The sequence below is a fragment of the Danaus plexippus genome, chromosome 8 (genome assembly GCF_018135715.1).
Source record: "Danaus plexippus chromosome 8, MEX_DaPlex, whole genome shotgun sequence".
In the NCBI taxonomy this organism is placed as follows: domain Eukaryota; kingdom Metazoa; phylum Arthropoda; class Insecta; order Lepidoptera; family Nymphalidae; genus Danaus; species Danaus plexippus.
Window position 1 is genome coordinate 10,042,211 of NC_083542.1, and position 21,538 is coordinate 10,063,748.

The following is a 21,538-nucleotide window of genomic DNA, read 5'->3' on the forward strand; positions in this document are numbered from 1 at the left end:
TTGTCTTTGAAAAAAATAAAAAGAACTGCAGCTGTGTCACAACTATTACTAGTTTTAAATGACAACGAAAGTAAACATCCATTATTGGTAAAATTTAAAAATTTTCTGGGTTTCTGTATAACACCTTATGAACCCGCACAAAAAGCCGGCGTGTTCAGGTGAGTTTCTAGCTTTGCTGTTATTCTTCCTTCTTTTATCAGCTGCGCAAGTATACTAAATCATACAAATTAGATTCTACTAATTATGTCCTCGTCCGCAGGATATGTAATGTTGTCGGCTTGCAACATGTCGTTGTTATGCAAAGCGAGTAATATCGCTCATAAACCAGAACCTTGAGGTGGCGGGTGGCCGTGGGCACGAGTCCGAGAATGAATCATAACAGGCTAACTGCTACTCCCCAAGGCAGCAGTCTCAACTGAAGTGTTTACAGCACTGGGCAACACAAACGTGGCAGAAAGAGAAAACTACAAATAGGAAATATACTGTATAAGTATACAGTGTTGTGTTCTGCGAAATACTTTGAAATAAGGTCCTTATTATTGTATATATGTTTAGCTTAATTGTTTTCTTTATATATAATTTGTATATTAACCAAAAAATGTCAGCTATAAATCTCATTCAAAACTCAATCTTATGTTTTCATAGTTTTGAAAGATTCCTTACAGGTTTCAAAACTGTTAATAGTCCATTAACAGAGCTTTCGCGTTCTGTGAGACATTTAACGGCGGAACTTTATCAAATGTTAAATAAAATCTCATTGTCACATTCATAATTCGTATATTTCTTTTCTATTTCATAAAATCGTGTACATAAATAGCTTTTGCTGCTGAGCTGAGCGTCCTCTTGCACTTCATTGTGATGATGGTCAACTAAATTACTATTTAAAATTATTTGTATTTCAGATTAAAAATATATTTAAATAACTATTTAACAAAACTTAGCGTAAAACAAAAATATAATTATATTTCATTTTATTAACAATTTATCAAAAAAAAAATATATGTCTTTCATATCGTAAAACACAACACGAGGAAAAAGTTATTTTTTGTTCTATGTCATTATGTCAGTCAAACGGTAAATTGATTCGGTTAAGATCATACTCTTACAGATTATGTTAAATACAACTTTATTATAATGTTTACATGTAACGAATGCCGCGCGACCGACCTTACATATAATGTAACTTTATCCTAACATGTCGTCTTCGTCCATCAGAATACTGAATACTTCGAAATATTATTTTCAAAATATCTAAAGACACAATATTTGTACTGGAGTTGAAAATTGACAATCATTAATACTAAATAGAAGATCTTAAATATTACTTATGAGAGCTAAAAAATACACGCCGTGAACTACACGACGTCCAAGAGTAGTGGAGTTAGAGACAGTATCGATATCATCTGTATACTCGTATTATTATCGTTAACAGAAATCGTTGCTTCCAGAACTATATACATAAATAAAAACGATTTACTTAACATCACAGCGATTGCCTGAGAGTCATTTGTACAGCACATTTATAATGTCAAAATGTTTTATATTTTCCATCAAGCGCGTGCTTCAATATCCTCCTATATTATCTTTGGCCTACAGATCTTTCTCTTGTCACTTTATTGCACATTCATGCGACCTTTCATTTATTAATTATAATATATTATCTAACACTGAGAGCTTATTATAAATAATAATAAATGATCTTATCTATTATTTGATAAAATAAAAATTTAAAATAATTGCAACAATATTATAATTAAGTACCTCGAAACAATAAGTATGGCAACATCGATTACTTCTAAGGAAAAGAGATTGATCCTTACCTTACTGAATATTATATAAATAAAATCGGAATGTCTTTTTTAATACTAACTACAATAATGTACGAACTAACTAACCTTATTCATATGGTAACAACGATCGAAACATTAAAAATACTTTATCAAAAATTCGTAACTCTGAACAACCTTGAAAAGTTACACCACAAAATCTCACGTGGATAAAAATCATTTGTAAAAATGTTATAAGCACTTAAAAAAATAATATGGACACTTTAACAAGGACTTTACAACCATTAATTGACGGAACGATCCAATAATCAAATCCTTGAACAACCATTGTGACGGAAACATCGAGTTCATTTTACATTCATAACATCCTGAACAGCGATACATCATACAACCAATGACTCCTCTCTTCCTACAACATCCTAAGACAAGAACTTATCCTTTCAAACAGCTTTACAGACGCAGCTCTCTGAAGGCGACTCTAAAAACATTCTGAGACCTCGTTCGGAAGACGAGTACTTATAAGAGTCCGTCTCCTGCTTCACGATCCCCACGAGGGTTGCGTTCCTAACAAACATCAAACATTAACTTTATTCCTTTCCGTCTAACATGAGCATAACTTCAAATTTCTTAAATAACAATGATTCAACTACGAGTACGGCATATCTTGGAGGTCCATTTCCGACTTGACCTTGACGAAATTCGGGTTCTGGGTCTTGAAGTCCGGTCCCTTGTGTCCGAATTGGTACACGAGCCGCGCCGTCGGCACGGAGACCAGCACGTTCTGCCGATAGTGGTATCGCATCGCCCGACTGAACTTCTCGAAGGTCATGTTGTCATTCTGCTTCATCTGGCCCCACAGCTTGGCCACCTCGTCCGGTTTCACGAACCTGTAAGCGAAACGATTGCTCAATATTAAATAAACCATTATTTTCATTCTCTTATAAAAGAAACGGCAGTTGGGAAAGTATAATTAGCTTTCTTGGCCTAGATGCTGAGTGATTTGAACTTGACTCTATTTATTTCTATGGCAGAAGAAATTTTCTTTTCCTATTATATTTAATTCAAGGTTCGGATGCAACGTGCAAGGGCTCGTTAAAACCGACGGCAATTATGTTCACGCGATCATTCAATTCTACTTCATAAATCCACTTTTTATGATAATCGCTAAATATCAATGGTAAATAGCAAATCGTTTTAAATATCAAACATACGAGCATGAGATGGCCACAGATGTTTTTAGCTTACAAGTAATGTATTTGGTAGACGTTCTCCTTGTCTGTATCTGATTATCCTATTTCTTGGTAACCTGTGTGCGTGTACAATAAAACTATTATGAAACGTACTCATAATCAATAAGTTTAATTCTTCCATAAAACCTAACATTAACATCCAAGTCAAGTTCAACCGGCATCTTATATTGTAACCTCATATAATTTGCCGCTCATTAAATAAATTCTCATCTACACTACTTATACAGTGTCATAGTGACTATGTAAACAACTGTGTCAAGTGATGCAAAAATGTCCAGATAATTGTGAGCGAAGTCAAGGATCTCTAGTCAGACATCATCAGGCCGGCAACGTGACTACAGCAGACCGTACACGATGAGAACTTGTATCGTTCGTCTTATTCAACATTATTTTCGAAGCTACTTTTCATATTACAAATGTCTAACACAGAGCAAGGGAATCGTCAATTTCTTTACCACATCCATCAATCGCGACGGTTCCTTATTCGTGCGCTTCGTCTTTTTTGCCATATTAAAATTTTTGTTATTGATGTTTGAAAATCTACACAATATTTTCCGTTTATTTGAAATAGAGTTACAGTTGTAGTTAATAGTCGTCTTGACGTGTTGCAATTTACAAATTGGTCGAGCGTTTCACGACCTTGTCTCGGAACGTAAACCGATTCAAGCATATGAGTGACATGTCCAGCGCCCCTCCATAAAAATAAATAATATTAATTATCATTATATGATCCACAATCATCAACATTATATGTAAATGACGTCTCTTTAATTTTTCTACTATTTTTTCTCGTCCGTGAACGCTGTTGTTGCTAAAACTTCAACAACTGTTTTTAATTTTCATGTCACTATTTAAGTGCAAGTTGTTCTCGGGTCACCGAAATTATGAACGAAATTTTTTTACGTTCACAATTTTTTACGTTTTATAAGTGAGAGTGTGACTGTAGGTGAAAAGATTGTTGTAAAAAATGTAGGAATATATAGAATTATGAAACATTAAATGTCTCTTATAATTCAGTTAGCAGATAAAACGGTCTTATAGTTATACTGAAGGAGCGATGAAGTAAACGAAATGAAAACAAACATCCCAAAGACGACTCCATGACTGAATGTGAATTAACAATCTATAAACTATTTATAGACTATCAGCTTCATATAGAATTGCTTAACTTGTTAGAGGCAATAAAGACTTTATAAGATATAATAGTAAATAGACAGAAAATTAGCTTTTAATAATATTTAAATAAAGAAAAGTATTTCCCTAAGAAACAGTCTCTGAAGAAGAATCTAAGAAATGCATCGTAATAATTTCTTTGAGGATTGAGGATTTCTAAGTCTATATTATTTAAGTTTCTGTGGTCACCTATGACGTCACTGCTCCGACTATAAACTTGTTATCAAATGGGCCATTATGGAATCATTGAAAGGTTGTACATAAAGTATGTTAGGATGCGTATCACGTAGGACTCCTTGGCCCAGCTGATGGCACGATACACGACAAGGCCGGCCTCTGACCTCGAGACCTGCATCCGAAAAAGGTTTTCGAGGAACACTACGTACCGACTACGGCTTTACTTGTGACATTCGAAGTAGACAATTCCTCACAATACTCTCCTAACATAGGCTGTAATGAATTAGATCATTTCCAGTCACTCGGTCATGGAATAAAACCGTATAATTATATTTACTAATCACATTAAATGCACGTAGTAATGAACGTTAAAGGTTTATTACTTGTTTGTTTCAATTATTATTTAATATTTGGTCTATAAAGTTCGATCCCGAGTGTTATCTTTATTATACCAGTTAACTAGGGAGTTGTATAAGAAGCCACAAAAGTTGTTTATTCCACACTAATTGTCTAAAGTTGTGTTTGGACTGTTGTCATGCGAGATGCATCTTTCGCAATCCTGTTAATGTGGCCCGAAGCCGCGACCACTGATCATAACAACGATGTTTTATGGAGGCCGCGTAGTGTTAATAAAACTCTCGTGGACCTCAAAACGTCTATATATTTTTATTCATTGTAACTTTATTTGACTATAACGCGATGTTTATTACATTAGCGGCCGAATATATTACGTGCAATGAAGGTCGACTGTTTAATATATGTCACCGAGAGCCTTTGAAAGTAATTTAATAGCTGTAATAAGCTTAAAACATCGGACAAGTTCTTGAAGATGAATTGCAAAAATATTTGAGGTTCTTTCATGGACGGTTACGAAAGTTTTTTAGTGCATGAAGGTAGGTTTAGCAATCATGATTCACCACGAGTCCTTACCAACCAACTTGGCACTCCAGCTCACTCTGACACATGCACCAAACATGCACTGACTACACAATTTCATTCTGTCTTGTTTTGTTTTTCGGATCATCAAACCTTAAAGGATCCTTCGCATGAATCGCTCATATAAACATTATTCACAAGTCATGCGTCGATTTTAGGGCTACATATAGTATATTTTTTATTAAAAAACCTTTCTGAACAACATACTAATATAGTTAGAATACGTTAGAATTGTAACTTCAGCCTTTGTTCAAAGTAAGTGTCGTATATACTTTAATGACTTATTATTTACATATCAAAGAATCAAATAAAACGTGACTTCTCAGTAACACTTGAATGCATCCAAGATGTTCAGACAACTTACTGGATAAACAGAGACATTTTCTATTCTCAGTCATTTTTTCGCTTAATTTCGTGAAACGTTTGTAATTTTTTGCTCTTCCAACATCCATGACATGATGTTTGTCTGTTTGTTTGCTTGTTAGTGGTACTATGACGTCATCACCTCATACCTAAAGAGCCGTCCCCAAGTGTCATTGTCCTCGGTCAAAACAAAACACGAACGCTCTACACTTGACCGCGTTTCACTGACGGCCAAGGAGCAGAAAACAGGATGAACGAAAGAGACAGCGATATAAATTGCATTTAACATATAATTCATATTATATAAAGAAAATTCCAACTTGAATAGAAATTGTTGAGCAGACATTAAGTTGCGACTTTAAGTTGCCGAAGTCTGTCTTTATAACCTAATATTTCTGCGTCGACGCGATCATGAATTAATCATTGTTGTTTGTCGCTGAGAAAGAAAAGTTATTGAAATATTACTGTTCACTGAATTACATTCCTACATAGAAATAGTTTTTGTATTTCAGGGCTCTGATATAACATAAGTATAAAGAGCGTAAATGCAACAATTTATTGCAAGTGATGTTACAATATTGGTGTCGCGAGTGTGTTCAAGGTGATCGGGAATTTAAAGTACGTGTTCTGTTTACAAATTAATTTTATTTAACTGTTAATATCGGTACAGGGGAAGCACAGCGTTCTCGGACTTCATTATAATATTCGCACGGCAACAACACTCAAGTAAAGTCCCTCTTACATCTTGCTCTTATTATAATTTTAGTTCAATAATTACGTAGAAGTTGTCTTAAAACATGTTATCTAAATATAGTTTAATTCGTTCGACCGTACGATTTATTTGCTAGAACAATAGATTCCGAAAAATTTATTACAACATAAATATTCCTTTTGTTATCAAATTATCGGAACAAGATTTTGAAAAACATAAATATCTCTGATGATAAGACCTGGTGTAACACACGTGTGTGTCATCAATAACAATTTTTTTTCAAACCACATGACAGGCGAGCGTCATGTGGTCTGCCTTTTGCTTAATGTTTAACTTTAATAAACATATTATTCTATATACAGTACAATGACTTTTATTTCATTGTGTTTATTGTTTCTTACGTCACTCGTATATCTCGGTGTGTTAGATTTGCTTTGCACCCTTCTTCAGTCTCATGTTTAATAATAATTAATAACAATGTAATGTAAAATAAACTGTAATAATTGAAATTTTAAGTTCATTTCAGCTTTGACTCCATTATAAATCTCTACAAACAGTAGTTTGATAAATGGTACATTTATTTATTTATTAATCTGTTATAGTTTATCGGATATTAATATTTGTTGAGTTTCAATGTGTCGTGTGTATAATATATTAAATAAATGTTATAAGAATTCGAACTTTCACTGAATTAATGACGCTGAGAGGTGAATCATCGCTCTGAAAGAGCTATGTACAGAGATCGCGAAAGAAATATCTTTATAACATCACTGAAATAAATGTATAACATTAATTTGAAAGTAATTCATGATTATTTACAGGATAAAAACGTTTATTGTATTTTAGTTTCCGTCCAAAGAGTTTCTTCAACATGTTTTTTCTTAATGAGATCTAAGACTTTCGCGAGTTTTATTAAACCTCATATTCTTGTAAGTTCTGTGACTGACTGACTGTAGTCATTCAACCTTATCATTTGTTCTAAATGCAGTAACAGTTTTTTGCACGTGCCTCGATCCGATACTTTTCGCACGAGATACCGCGGCTCACGTTATCCTCATGCTATCTCCCTCACACTTCATCACTTCTATACTATACTACTAGTGTTTATCGATACATTGAAATTAGTTGATATTAAACGGGAAGGGATCGTAATCTCTTCGCTTATCATTACATTCATGATAGAGTCATCTGTGATGTCATGAAATATTGTTACATACTACATTGAGCCCTCGACTTTTGTTACAACCTTTTCTTTCTATGTTCGAGGCCGGCCGAACTTTACGGGACACTCTATATCCTAGGAACTTTGAACAGCCAATGCACTTGAAAAACGATTATTTTTAAATGAAAGCATTCGACAATTATATATATGTATAGATATATGTGTGTGTGTCGATATAAAAATATCTCAGAGAGAGACGCGTTGGCGGACCATCGCCAAACAGAATGCGCTTAAGACGAACTCACAATACATCAATAGCATATTTCAAATAAAAATGCTATTTATTTAAAACAAACAAAATATAGATCAGGGTCGGACTGATACAGTGAAACAGAGTAATCTATTGTTATCCTTATGTCTATAGTTATAAGTATTATTATTAAGTGAAAGATAAACGATCCGCTGTTGACACTCTTTGATAAGTGATTAGCTCATACAGTGAGGCTTCCCTCGGAAATCGGAGTGAGTGACGTCACCTTGTGGAAGAACTTTGTTCATGACAACATTTAAGAAACAGATAAACGAAAAATACATTTCGTTTAACACACTTATTAGGATTTTGCGAAAAGAATACCTCGAACAATTAACTAAAGTCGCGGAAAACACAATTTTCTTGGATAAAAAATTATTAACTGAATATATTTAATAACCCGGGCATCATAAATAGAATAGCTTATGAATTATTAATTATGTTATCTAAGACTATTTAAAAACTATTAGCGTTAATTATCTCTCAAAATAAAGTTACACTTGTGTGTGTTCGGAATCAACGGCCGCACTTCCGAAAACTGTCATTAAACAACTTAAACAGCTCGGAGGACCGTCATCAGCATGTTACTACAGTATGTTTTATTGGAAATTAAAGTTTTAGAACATTCAATAATAACACGGGATAGATAACGTTGGTATGATGACGTCACCGGTGGCATTTCGTTGTGGCACAGTCGACTATGTACGGGTTCACGACAACTAATGTAGTGTGTGTACATACATAACGAGTCCGCGCGTGTGTGTGTGTGTGTGTGTGTGTGTGTGTGTGTCGAGTTGCAATACTGGTGTGCGTGTGTGTGTCAATAATGTTTATAGTTGTTTTATTGTGTGAGTGTATCAACCGCGGGGAAATCCCAGAGAGCAAATTGTTCTTTATTTCAAAGCTTCTGCGAAACGGTTTTCACGCAACGTAACATTATGTGAAAATACTTTTAATATGACTAATATCATAACGAACTAGAACACGACATTTAAACATTTAGTGTCCTAGGGATTTATTGTTAGTTTTATTACAAAACTGGTTTAATATATAATATTTCATAAAATGCACTTCACAAAGGTCTTCTAAAGTATAGGCGTTTGTTACATTGATAAAGGCAAATGTTTCAAAATATTATTAATCATATATAAGGACATATTTCGTTCAACATATGTCGAATTATGACATATTTTAGAAGACGAATATAATTATTGTATTTTTCACTGCACCTCAATTTAATTTATAATAATATTATGTAAGCAAACTATGTTTCCTCTTTATGTTTTAATTCAATCAGAAATTACTGTAGCTAAAAATTTTAGCAACAAACTACCGATAGCTAATAAACAGCTCCTTATTACTATATGTTAGTAGTGTCAGTACTGTGTTGTATTTCGTGTACAGATCGCTTCTCATAAAAACTAAATACACCTAGGTTGTTATGTTTTTACTTTAAATGTTGGTCTTTCATCTTGACGCCAGACATATAAGAAATAAAGTTCATATGACTGAGTCTTAACGATTGGAAACTAATCCTGTACTATCGACTTCATAAATAATTCAATTAAAACGAATCTCAATATATTTGGTAATTTTTGTTATCTAGACTTTCATATAATAAATATTCCAAATATCGTTGCTTTCAATATTTTTCGTCTTACATACAGAGAGGAAACGACGAAAAACAAAGGAAACTGAACAGAACTCGCAAAAGACGCTCGACCCGGAAGAGGGAGTCTTACTAATCAATATAATAGAGCCACTATGAGAAAAAAATATATATATAGCTGGCATCTACGCACATTACAGGACAACGGACGAATTGAGACCTTATTGTTAGGGAGTAACGTTCATTATAGAATGAAAGGGACGAAGACGAGGCTGCCCTAGTTATAAATAGATTTTCACGAAAAAGAAATGTTACAGGGACTTCGGTGCAAGCTTGCCACAGAGCAGTGCGACACAGAGGAAACCTTCCAGTAAACACTATTGTTTTTGTTCAATATTTATCTGTGGCGTTAATTACTTCGCAGCAGACGAACGGACGTTGTTAAAATTAATTAGTGTATTATTAAATACATATTATAATGAGGACAAATTTACGGTCATGATATGAGTGACGTTGACGCTGGCATTCATGTAGGTATAAAGGAACTATGTAAATATATAAATTGTTAACCACCCGTTAATATATCATCAAAATTATAATCGAACCGTTATCGTGATTATGAAACTACGTATAATGTTTCATATTATCACTAATTAGCGGCACCCTCTGTGCTCGATCTACCCTTGTTCTAATTTTCCCGGACCACACTCTCACAGACGCAATTAAGGCCCGCACAAGGGGAGGGGGTCGCAGGGAGAAAAATACGGAAAAAAATTTGGAAGCTGCGACACGTGTCTAGAAGCTCCCGGGCGTTGCCATGACTACGGCAGGGCCATCGCGTTTATTTTTGTCGACGATGGAGAGAAAATTTCTTGTCGTTTTTTTCTCCTCTTCAGTTTTACGAGAAAATACAATTCATCGAATTTGAACATGAAAAGAATTGTCCGACAACAACCCATAAAAAAAAGCTAATATATGTTGAATGTGGAGGTAACAAATAATCAGTTGAACTCTACTATGTATAACAACCGTATCGAAAGTATAAAGGATTCATATTTGTGTTAATACAATTGATACTACACATTTAAGCGTCCGAGTTTTCTAAAACTCGAACCTAAAATATTTTATGTGTACAAATGCATAGGAATCACGGCCAAATGTCGGTAAAGAAACGTAACTCGGAAGCGTCCTTGAGGCTGCGTGGAAACGAGAAAAAATCTATACGATGCAGGGCGCCGCCCTACGAACTAGCTCTGCAAGGATCCAGAGAACAATATAGGACATATAGACTGACGTACGACGAGTGTTGATAGCAGTGGAAGTTGGTCAAAATTATCAAAAAACGAAAGTAGCATTCCTTATGCAGTACAATTAGATATTAAAGTAATAATGTCATTCAATTATTATTCTATCTTTGGATCATGAAAAAAAGTAAAAAAGGAATCAAGTGAAAATTCCCAACAATATGGACGTTGTAACTGTATTATTTGTCGATTCCATGTACGTACTAGAACTCTGAATATACTTTGAACCACCTTCTCATAGCGTAGATTCGTTTCTCAAGGCGTGTGTTACTGCTGTTCTTCTCATCATATTTACTACAATTCATTATTTCGATTCTTAAAAACGTCTCCCGAAGCTGCATGTCGGTCGTATTCGCGATCCACCGTCAACAACATTAGTCATTAAAAATCCACGAAGGTCGAAACAAAAAGACAATTGTATTAAAAAAACACAGCAAACACAACCTTCAGCGAGACCAAACCGACCATCAGTGTGTTTATATTTTTATATAAATATATTTGTAAAGTTTCTTCATTATATTTATTATATGGTGTACTTTAAGAGAGATTTACACATAATATACATGAATAAAAATATAAAACTACTCAACCCTGACGTAAGAAACAATCAGTAATGAGGAATGCAATGGAAATTAAAAAATAATCTAAGTGATAAAAATCATAATTATTTCTTAATATAATGAATATTGCCCACCGAAATAATGTTTAATGTTTTGATATATGAACTTTATAAATGATAGCATTAACATATTTTTTTTGAACCGACGCCCACGATTCGAACGACAAAACCGACGCTCGAACAATGGACATGTAACGAGCGATTACAGAAGCAAGGACATAATAATTGCTATGAACATTTTTAACACAGAGAACAAGAAATATTTGCATTAACGATAATTAATAAAACGAGAATATACGTATGATAACTGAAAATTTAAGTAACACAGAAGGTTAGCAAATAAGAAGACGTCTATGATTGAACTCTTGACAAGCGTCTGTATAAAGAATGAATTAAAGCAGAGGAAAATAGATCTTAGTCAGTAGTAAATAAGATACAAAGACGATTTTAATAGTAAACGATCGTGTGAAGTAAGCAAGGTCGCGTTCACAAGCAAGGTGAAGGCGAGTCATAAAAACATGTGATGTGCCTTAAATGAATTGTAGATTTAAAGATACATGGACAATATAATATTTAATACAAAATAATTATACACATTACGAATAAAGATAATAAAAACGAGTTCAGCAATTAAAGCGTATTGTTTTGTTCAAATACATTGTGAACAGAGTATAAAGTCATCGCGTTTAATGATTGTCTCGACATGACTGAGGAACAAGCGACAGGCCAACGACTATACAGTAACCTACCCCAACAATACACTCTGAGAGTAATATTAACTATCTGTACTACATCGTAATATGTAAACAGACATGTAATTACATGACCTCATACATCACTGGTCGCAACACCTCCATGTATACATCTAGATTAAGACAGATAGATTCCACGAATAATTTTAAATTGCACTAAAGTGTAGGACTGAATTAGTGAAGACCACAAAGTCACTTTAGCGTTGTTGTGCGTTTTTATTTGGATTCTTTAACGAAGGTCAATTGTGAAGACGGCGCGAACTTTAACAAAATGCAAACCCGTTCTGACCACAAAAACCTTTGAATCGACGTTTACATTCTACTTCTCAACAGTTTTTTTTATCTTTTTGAAGACTAATTTTATCAAATTCTTAAATCTTATACAGAATCATTATTTTAATTACATTTTATTATATTTAATTCATCGCCGAATAACACGTTTGTATTTTATATATATTCATGTTACATCAATAAAATATGATTTCATTGAGGATATAGAAGAAGTGCTGTAATAAGGCACTTGGTAATGTTTATTTGTTATTATTTGCTATTATAATTAATTGTTGTATACACATGAGATTTAAAATTACCATAAATAATGCGAGAGTGCGCAGTTGCATCGATCTTATTGAGACTGATCATTGTAATTAAAAATAAATCAGCTTCTCAGATTTTTTATTCCTCGATACGTGATCGGAAAGATAAATATTTATAATTATCAAGACAATATGTTCAGTTAGAAACAAATACACAATATCCTTACTGTATTTTTTTAAATGTTTCTGTCGAATATTCATCGATAACATGTATATTTCAGGTGTCATATTTTTTGTTGTCGACAGCTGCCCTAAGTTCATGGGATATTATAGTGGGATTCACGTTAAAAACAATATTGAATGTTATGATATGGACGTATGAACGTATCTGCAACACTAGTCAAGCAAACCTTCGCAACATAATTATCAATACCTATTAACAAGCCTTAGAAACTTAAGTGTAAATCGGTTTACAGGTACGACTTAGTCCACGTGCCTCGACCGTCATAAATTATTTATGAGACAATGTACGTATGAGATGCGACCGACAACAAATCTCCAAGTCACGACATACAACTAATTACGATTTAGAAGAGTTAACATTTATCGAAGTAAGATGACTTACCTGAACTTGCCCTGCGAATAGTCTTCCCATTTGATAATAGATGGACAGTATCTCTCGTCGAACAACAGGTTCCTCAGAAACTCTGGGACGGACACACTTCTGGGTCTCTTGAATCTGTTCTTGCCGCTTCCCTTAGGCCTCCCTGGGAGTCTTTTGGGAATTTTCCTTTTCTCTTCTTCGTCTCCTGACTTACTATCACTTCCGTAGGAGAAGGGAGATGCCGGCGCCGAGGTACGGAATACATCCTCCGCGTCATCACTGGAATCAGATGCCGGTAGCAGACTGCTGTCGTTCGGCTTATAGTCCGACGTATATAACCTATGTTTATCAAGATCTAACACTGACTGCACTGTTTCCTGCTGTGTGTACGGGTCACTCTCCGCGTATCTGAATACCGAAGTCTGTCTGTGGATCTCTTCACTGAGACGGGCCTGCAGTTTATCGTAAACAATTTCTCCTATTTTCTTCGACAGATTTAGATCGACGTTTGGATGTGCCATTCTTTGGATAACTTCTTCACGTCTCATATTAGAGAGTTCCACTCCGCAAACTTTGAAATTATAGAACGGGACGTCATACTCACAGAAGCCCTGTGACACGGCACACTCTATGAGCCAGGATACTGTATCATCATCTGTCCAGTCCACGATGACTTTAGATTTCCAGTCCTCGTGCCGGTACTCGCGGGAGCTGACCAGGTTGTGGTAGACGTTCGCCGTGGTGTCCATTTCGGGTTCGGGATATACATCGTAGTTGTTGTAGTAGTTCCCGTAGATGTAGGAGGCGTTGCCCTTCTTGAAGACCTGGAAGTCGTCCAGGCGTGCGGAGGTCGGCGGCGTGGGGGGGTACAGGTCGCACATGTTCATCTCGTAGGGGCGCGCGTAGTCGATCATGGCTGCGTGCAGCTCGGACGGCAGTTCGCGGCGGAATGAGCGGCGGGCGCGGCGGGCGCGTTATTCATACCACGATATCCACCTTGTTTGTTTACATCGCCTCCCCGCGCCGCCGCCGGCCTCCTTCTACTACGTTGTTTATGTTTGTAAGCGCACCACATCGCAACCATGTTACACAGATATCATATATTTATTGATCCACATTATTCGCTGATCGGATCGTTCTTGTCTTCAGGCCGAAGAAACATATCTATCATGTCAAAAAAACATGCTCTCTTTCAATGTAGTAAAGTTATGTGACAGCGGAAACATTTCGCTGCTCTAAATCGCATTAACAAAATAAGAAAGAAAGCTTGTCATTGATTCAAGTTGATGGGTTGATGAACTTCAATATGTAAGAAGTAAATTAAAAATTAATCATTCCTTAAATCGATTGAAAATTGACAAAAAAAACAGAAAATGTACTCATATACAATTAAGATCAAAAATATGTAAATACTTTATATTCACGCAAAATAGTTTTTAAATAAAAATAGAGTTAGAATAGTTAAAATGTATTTGTAATATATATAAGAACATAAGGTTTACTTATCACAAAATCAGAAAAACTTTTGTAAACAATTAAAATTTTTAAAACTGATAAAAGTACAGTTTTGTCCTAAGGAACATATTTCGTTTTTTTCAACACGATTAAGTGAAATAAAAAAGAGAAAAATTTATAAAAATCGTTTTAATGAAATACTTAAGTCACCGATCATTCGACGCTCGGCCATGATTATTTGATTATTCTAAGTGAAACAGTAGAATAGAAATGCCCGCTATGTTTGACAATTAGTGACATTACACACATTGAGGAATAATAGGAAGGATTGATATACTATGTGTGTGTGTGTGTGTGTGCGCGTGTGTGTGTGTGTCAAAGTAGTGGTGTTGTGTAATGCTTAATTTAATATATTTTTCATATTTCATGTAAATCAAACAATTACTCTTTTCAATGTTTCATATCTTTTTGACGTTTTCAATCCTGTTGCAAGACTGCTAAAGCATATTGTTAAGAGACGTCCCTACAACAATATTACTGCTACAATATATGGCTAGGACTTCTTTAGAAATATTTTAAAAGAAAACTTTGGTTAGCCTATTTTCAGCTTATTTAAGAAATATTTGCAAACATTAGTGATTTTCTTCATCACTATTAAATTTAAAGGTATTATTTAAAACTTATAGTGACCGTTGTTACTTTAAACAATAGTTTATTTCTGATTTCAGGATGTTGATGCAGAGGACGAAGGCAACTTTAAGTAGAGTATATTATAATGTCACGTAAGTCAATTGAATGAATTCAAAACCACTTTGTTTACAAGAATGCTATTTTTTCTACTTAAGAATATTTTGTTATTAAAGATATAATTTATTTGTTTGACCTTGGAATTCTTGAAAATAAAATACGCCTTAAAATGAAATGCGCATTAGATTCGAAGTCATCAGAAACGACATCAGAAAACAATTTAAAAAAAAGTTGCTTTATAAATGTCGCAATGCATTTTGAGGGTTTCTTTATAATTTTCTATTATATCAATTTCTATTGCAAGGAGTTGTGAGTTATCTTATCTCCCCTCCCCCTCCCACCCTCGCCTCGCCTTCGTATTTATTTGAGGCTCACCCGTCAGAGTGATAGAGGACACACTCAACAACACAATAGTACTATAAAAATACACTTAGAAAATAGCTATCATCAATATACCTGCTATAAACTCATTGAGAAAGATCCAAATCCGTCCATCTATCCAAATAGAAACAATAACTGCTCTCTTGCTTTTAAAACTATGAAATTTGCTTTAAAAATTTATATTGTGGCAACGTTATGTGATATTTATATGAAGTATTTCATTTTACTGTTAACATTTGTCTAGAGTTTTATTTTTTTATGAAACAGTTTTAAGGCAGATTATTATCACACCGTTTAAAAAAAACATTTTATTGTAAAGTAATACTATGGGTACACTAAATACAGACGTGTGTTGATTCAAGTCGTAATCCCCAACAGCCTTTTTATTATTTGAGTTGAAAACACTTCAAGGTATCACGCCGCGTGTGATGTTAATATTAAACACTCTTGAAATATTTTGTCTTAAAAAATATTAAACATGTAATACGCTAAGTGTAAGGTGTTGTACTGTGACGTCACGACACGTTACTCAGACGTAACATCTCTGTTACATTTAGCACTTTTGACTTCGTCATATCTTCTTGTCTAATGACCTTCGTTTTTTAAGCTCTGATTCACTGTTTATTCGCAAGCAATCAAAGATCTTCCTGAAAGTGTTTTTTTTCTATGGAACTTATAGAAATCATAATAATTTTTTAACCCAATCCTTTTCACAAAACTGCACCAGAAGGATACTTATGTGATTGTAATGTATATATATTTCTTTGACAAATAGTAAAGACTTAACGACTTGATGCAATTCAGTGTAAGAGTTTCTTTAAATTTGTCTTAACTGTGGGATAGAAAGTAAATTAAAATCATCTATTCAATTTGATTTATGTTTGAAAATAACGTAAAATAAGAAATGTTTTAAATGAAAAGCCGAAGTTTTAAAGTAGGTAAAGCAGCTGGACCCTTTGTTGATAAATTGTCTTTTTCAGTTTCTTAAAATTCCCTAAAATATTCACTTAAGTTTAGATAATTGAAGAAAAAGTCTTTCACAGAAAAAAATATTTATAATAGTAGGTACGGACCCCATTGACACTAGTAGTTGTTGAAGATCTTGAATGTCATAAAATTATTTATCTCAATGAGAATTTCTATGTGATTAATATCTGAACCGAAACGGAGTCATGTTACAAATTTTCCTTACATGAGTTCCAGTAACAAATAAGTCATAAATACAAGTTGATTTTCTCTTATTATTATTTTTAAGTAAAAAAATAATAAAAATATAATCAGAAATATCAGAAATCAAACCCTACGAAGATTAGTCCCATATCACTAATAGGTATAATTTATATAAAACTAAGATTGACACTTTCATCTCGTCTACCCGTCAACATGGTTGCTACAAAGGATGCGAAACTTCGGGAGTATTTAGTTTTTAAAATAATAAAAAAACGCGTAGTTTCCGAAAATATTAAGAAAGTTCGTTTCCATGAGGTGATGAGAAGAGCTTGGATTGGAGAGGTCAGCGTTTAACGCGCGTTAGATAGGAGCCCTTTAAACCTACACCTGGGTCGCAAGTTCCAGACAGTCCCAGACACAGACCCGTACAGTGAATCCATTGAATTGCTGAGAGGTTTTTACCCCGTTTCGTGTTTATTTCAATATATACACGCAAAAATCTCAGATATCATCCATAGGAATAATCTGATTCTGGATTTAAGAATTGTTTTATTTATATATTCATAATTTCATTTATTTCTAGCTAACACTCATCGTTATTGACTTCAATACTTTCGTCTAACATCACGTAATGATTCTAAAGCAGTCGAGCAAATAAAATAATACATAATCACTTTTACAATATTTGCTCAAATATAAAGTTCAAAACGTAGCGTGAGCCCAGTACAGTAATTATAGACCTTCAGCTTGGCTCCAAGGTAAGGTCCACTTAGACTCTGCCCGTCGTATCGTCTCCGTCTGGGTAACATCAAAAATGCTACGCAGGTCTGTAATGACAATGCCTGAAAAATTATGTATGTCTGTACACGTATTTCAAATAATTCTTTCCTGGATACTAAAAAACAAGGAAATAATATTCATATTTCCCTTGTTTATGTTACTTATCCTTTATTTTTACCATATTTGACAGCTATAAACAAAATTTCTCTAAAATATTTTTGAGCAATCCATTTCGATATTGATATGGATGCTTTTCTTGTTATTGATAATTGTGAATCACATAAAATTGGGCTTGACAGCAAAAATTATCTAACACTTTTATTTGAAAATCTCCCGCACCCTATATTCTCAAGAAAAGAGAACTGTCTTCTCATTTGTCATTTGTTATCATCCTAAATAAGTTTATTATTTCATAGTTCATCTAACAGCATATTGAATTTCTTTGTCAATTTAATTGTTTCTTTTGTAATATTTTTTAACAATATTTACCTCGTTACATTTAAAACATATCGGGCAGTGGTCAGGGGCTGACATCACTATGACGTCAGTAGATTTTTCCGTTTTCCAAGTAACTAAATAAAAGGATAAATTTTAAAATAATATGCCATGCTGTTTTAATTGTTACATCATGATTAGCAATATGTGGCATGCATTACTTAAAAAAACAACTACTTGTATAAAAATGCTTAAATTTTTGCCACCAGTGTATATTTTTTCCGTCCTCTTCGTTCATTACTACGCCATAGTTATATTAGCTATTGTAAAGCTTCTTTTTTTATAAACCAAGTAATCAATGGATACTACTAATAATATGAATGGAACTTTGTTATAAACACGAATAATCCATTGTTTGTACAGCCATTCCTATAGTTTTATGGACACAATTTAACACTGAATTAACACAGTTACAGTCAACAAAAGAAAATTAAATATACAAAATGTTCAAATTAAAAAGTCTTAAACAGATTTTCTACGTACTTTATGGTAGTTATACTGAAGTTTCCTTGGAAATCATGAAATAATGTCCAAAAAAGAAATGATATTAAACACTCAGTTTTAAGTAAAAAAAGAAAATAGTTAATGTATACAGGTGGTAATGAGTGACTGTTAAATACAGGACGACAGCTTAGGTCGTAAAGCAACTATAACGCGATGTTCGATTGTGTAGATTCGAATCCGACTCGTCTCTATGAATTTTTGTTCAGTTAATTTTTTGTTGTTTTTGTTTTTCGTTGGGATATATATATTTTTTTGTAATGTATAGTGCTGTTAGCCCTGCGGTTTTGACAGCGTCACCGAGAGAGTTGGAAATAGTACGTCTTATAGGTATGAGTTGGTCGAGCAGTAACAAATTAGACTAGATTTTTGTAATTAAATAGAAGTGCGTTCATTACAACGAAACAGATTATCAAAAAATGTATTTTTTTATTCATTTAATAAATTATCAGACAATAATTGAAACGAAAAATATAATAAAATGGTCCTAAAAGAATTGTTAATCGACCGAAGTTGAACCATTGACCGAAAATTTACTCACGTTATGTTAATTTTCACGTGTAACAAGAGTGTTAGATTTGGCGCCATTTCACAAAAACAAATGACAAATGAATGCTATATATGTTCCACTTAAGGTTACCAAAGAGATCTAAAATTAAAATTAAAAACAGTTTTCATTAGCGATGTTTCTAGCTGGCTAGTTTTAGACATTTTCAGTGCTACCCACGTACAGCTGACACTGAAACATTTGTTACTAACTAGCATTTAGGTAAAACAATAGGAACGTCATAGGAACAAATCTATTGTTATTGATTATAGGTGCGCGTGTGTGTGAATGTGTATCTGTCTACGGAATCGTAGCTCTCAAACTGGTCGACTGATTTGGATGCGATTTTTTTAAATTTGAGAGTCTATTTCCGATGTTAACACTGATCCAGTTGTGAAAGAACATCAGCTCTTTTCCAAATCAGTGTAACACATTTTTGGCTTTTGATTACTCAATTGAGAAACTCGCGCTTGCCAATCGTTGAATTACAATAAATGCAATTAATGTGTTTATTGTAATTTTATTAAATTTTGTTATTATTTTTTATATAATTGTGGAATAGAGGCTGGGTCAGTAGACGAATACAAGAGGATTAAATATACTTATGCATAACATATCTTTAAAAATAATAAAACTTTCGTAATGAAGAAAAATCAACTTCAAAAAAACGTAGGGATATACAAGCTCATTAAAAGATAATTCATATTATTTAAGACTTTCAAGCATTCCTGTCGTTAATCACAAGAATCCTATATATTATAAAATTGTTATCATATTAGTTTCAATCGTCACCTCTGTCAACACACACACGGTCCGGTTGTAAAAACTAAATTCGACAAACTTCAAACGCTTACAGAATATTGTATTACAAACTAGCAGTGTGAGGTTTCATACAAAACCTTTCAGTCACCTTTAAAGTAAAACGTCAGAAGACCTTCCTTAGACCATTGACGATCCAAGCATGACACGTCATTGTCGCATTTGTTAAATTTTTTTAGTAAAGTAGAAGTACCTCAAATATTTTAAAAAACTTCTCACATTAATCAAATCGTTTAAAAATCAAAATAAATCTATTGATTCGATAAACCTTCAGTGATCTATTACTTTTCCATCTTCTATGTACAATCGGCTTGCGAGATTTATCGAAGTGGAGTTATAAAATTTTCAACTACCTTTATTACTCTGATCATGTAAATGCACGTCATATTTTATAGATTTTTCCCTTTTACTAATGAAATATGAATATTTTTGCAAAATGTTGCTTAGTATTATCTTTAAATTTTTAATTTTATATGCATTTATATTGACATACATGAAGTCACATGTTATGTTATTATACATGTATAATATTTTTCTAACACGAACGCCATTAGCAGCTTTTTATTTGTAAATGTAATTTTGTTATTTGAAACAATAAAGCCACGCTTTATTTTTGGTTGATATTAACTGTCGATTAGTGCGCTTAGTTCAAGCTTACATCGTCACAACACATGCGAAGCATTTCCTGATTCACATTCAATAAACCGCGTTAATACGACAATGTACGAATATTTATGATCTACAAACTCGGAACGCTCAGTGTGTATCGTTACGAAGCCAACTTGGACTAAGGATACACGTATCCTGTCTTATTATAAAATACTTTGAATATAGCTGTATTTTACATTGTGTTTGCTGTATCACCTTACAAACTGATTAATTGAGAGTAATTGACGTCTTTATAAGAGGTATGTTGACGTTCATAAATTTTTAAACAACCTTATACAACCTGGTGCTGTTAAAATGCTGACGTCACAGACCTGATGCAATTAACTTAATAATTACAAAAGGTTTTGCTTCAATGCAATTCTACTCATAGTGTTACAGAAAGTAATGCCAACAAAACTAGGCAAGTGTTTTCCTCCGGCCAATTTTCGGTAACATAACAGGTAATCCCGGTACGAACACTCGTACCGATTGATGCTATACTGATAATAATATAATTTTTAAATCCTTCGTTAATTCTTCTTTGAAGAGAAATGTGTAAAGTTTTTTTTATTTAATAATTAGATAAACCGCGCATAAGTTATGATCAACGATTGATGGCCGTGTTTCCAGATATATTTTTTTTCTAAAGAACATTGAAGAGTTTGCCATCGACCGAATTCCATTGAGTGGTTTTTCAGTTG

At 33.6% G+C, this 21,538-nt stretch overlaps 1 protein-coding gene across 1 annotated transcript; it reads right to left on the bottom strand.

The window, feature by feature from the left end:
* Window positions 1–757: 757 nt before the first annotated feature.
* LOC116772240 (ETS homologous factor-like) lies at window positions 758–14,258 on the bottom strand. Its single transcript, XM_032664340.2, has 2 exons — window positions 13,316–14,258; window positions 758–2,674 (listed from the first exon to the last, which is right to left on the bottom strand). The coding sequence occupies exons 1-2, from the start codon at window positions 14,206–14,208 to the stop codon at window positions 2,434–2,436; spliced, it is 1,134 nt and encodes a 377-aa protein (XP_032520231.1). The 5' UTR covers window positions 14,209–14,258; the 3' UTR covers window positions 758–2,433.
* Window positions 14,259–21,538: the final 7,280 nt, after the last annotated feature.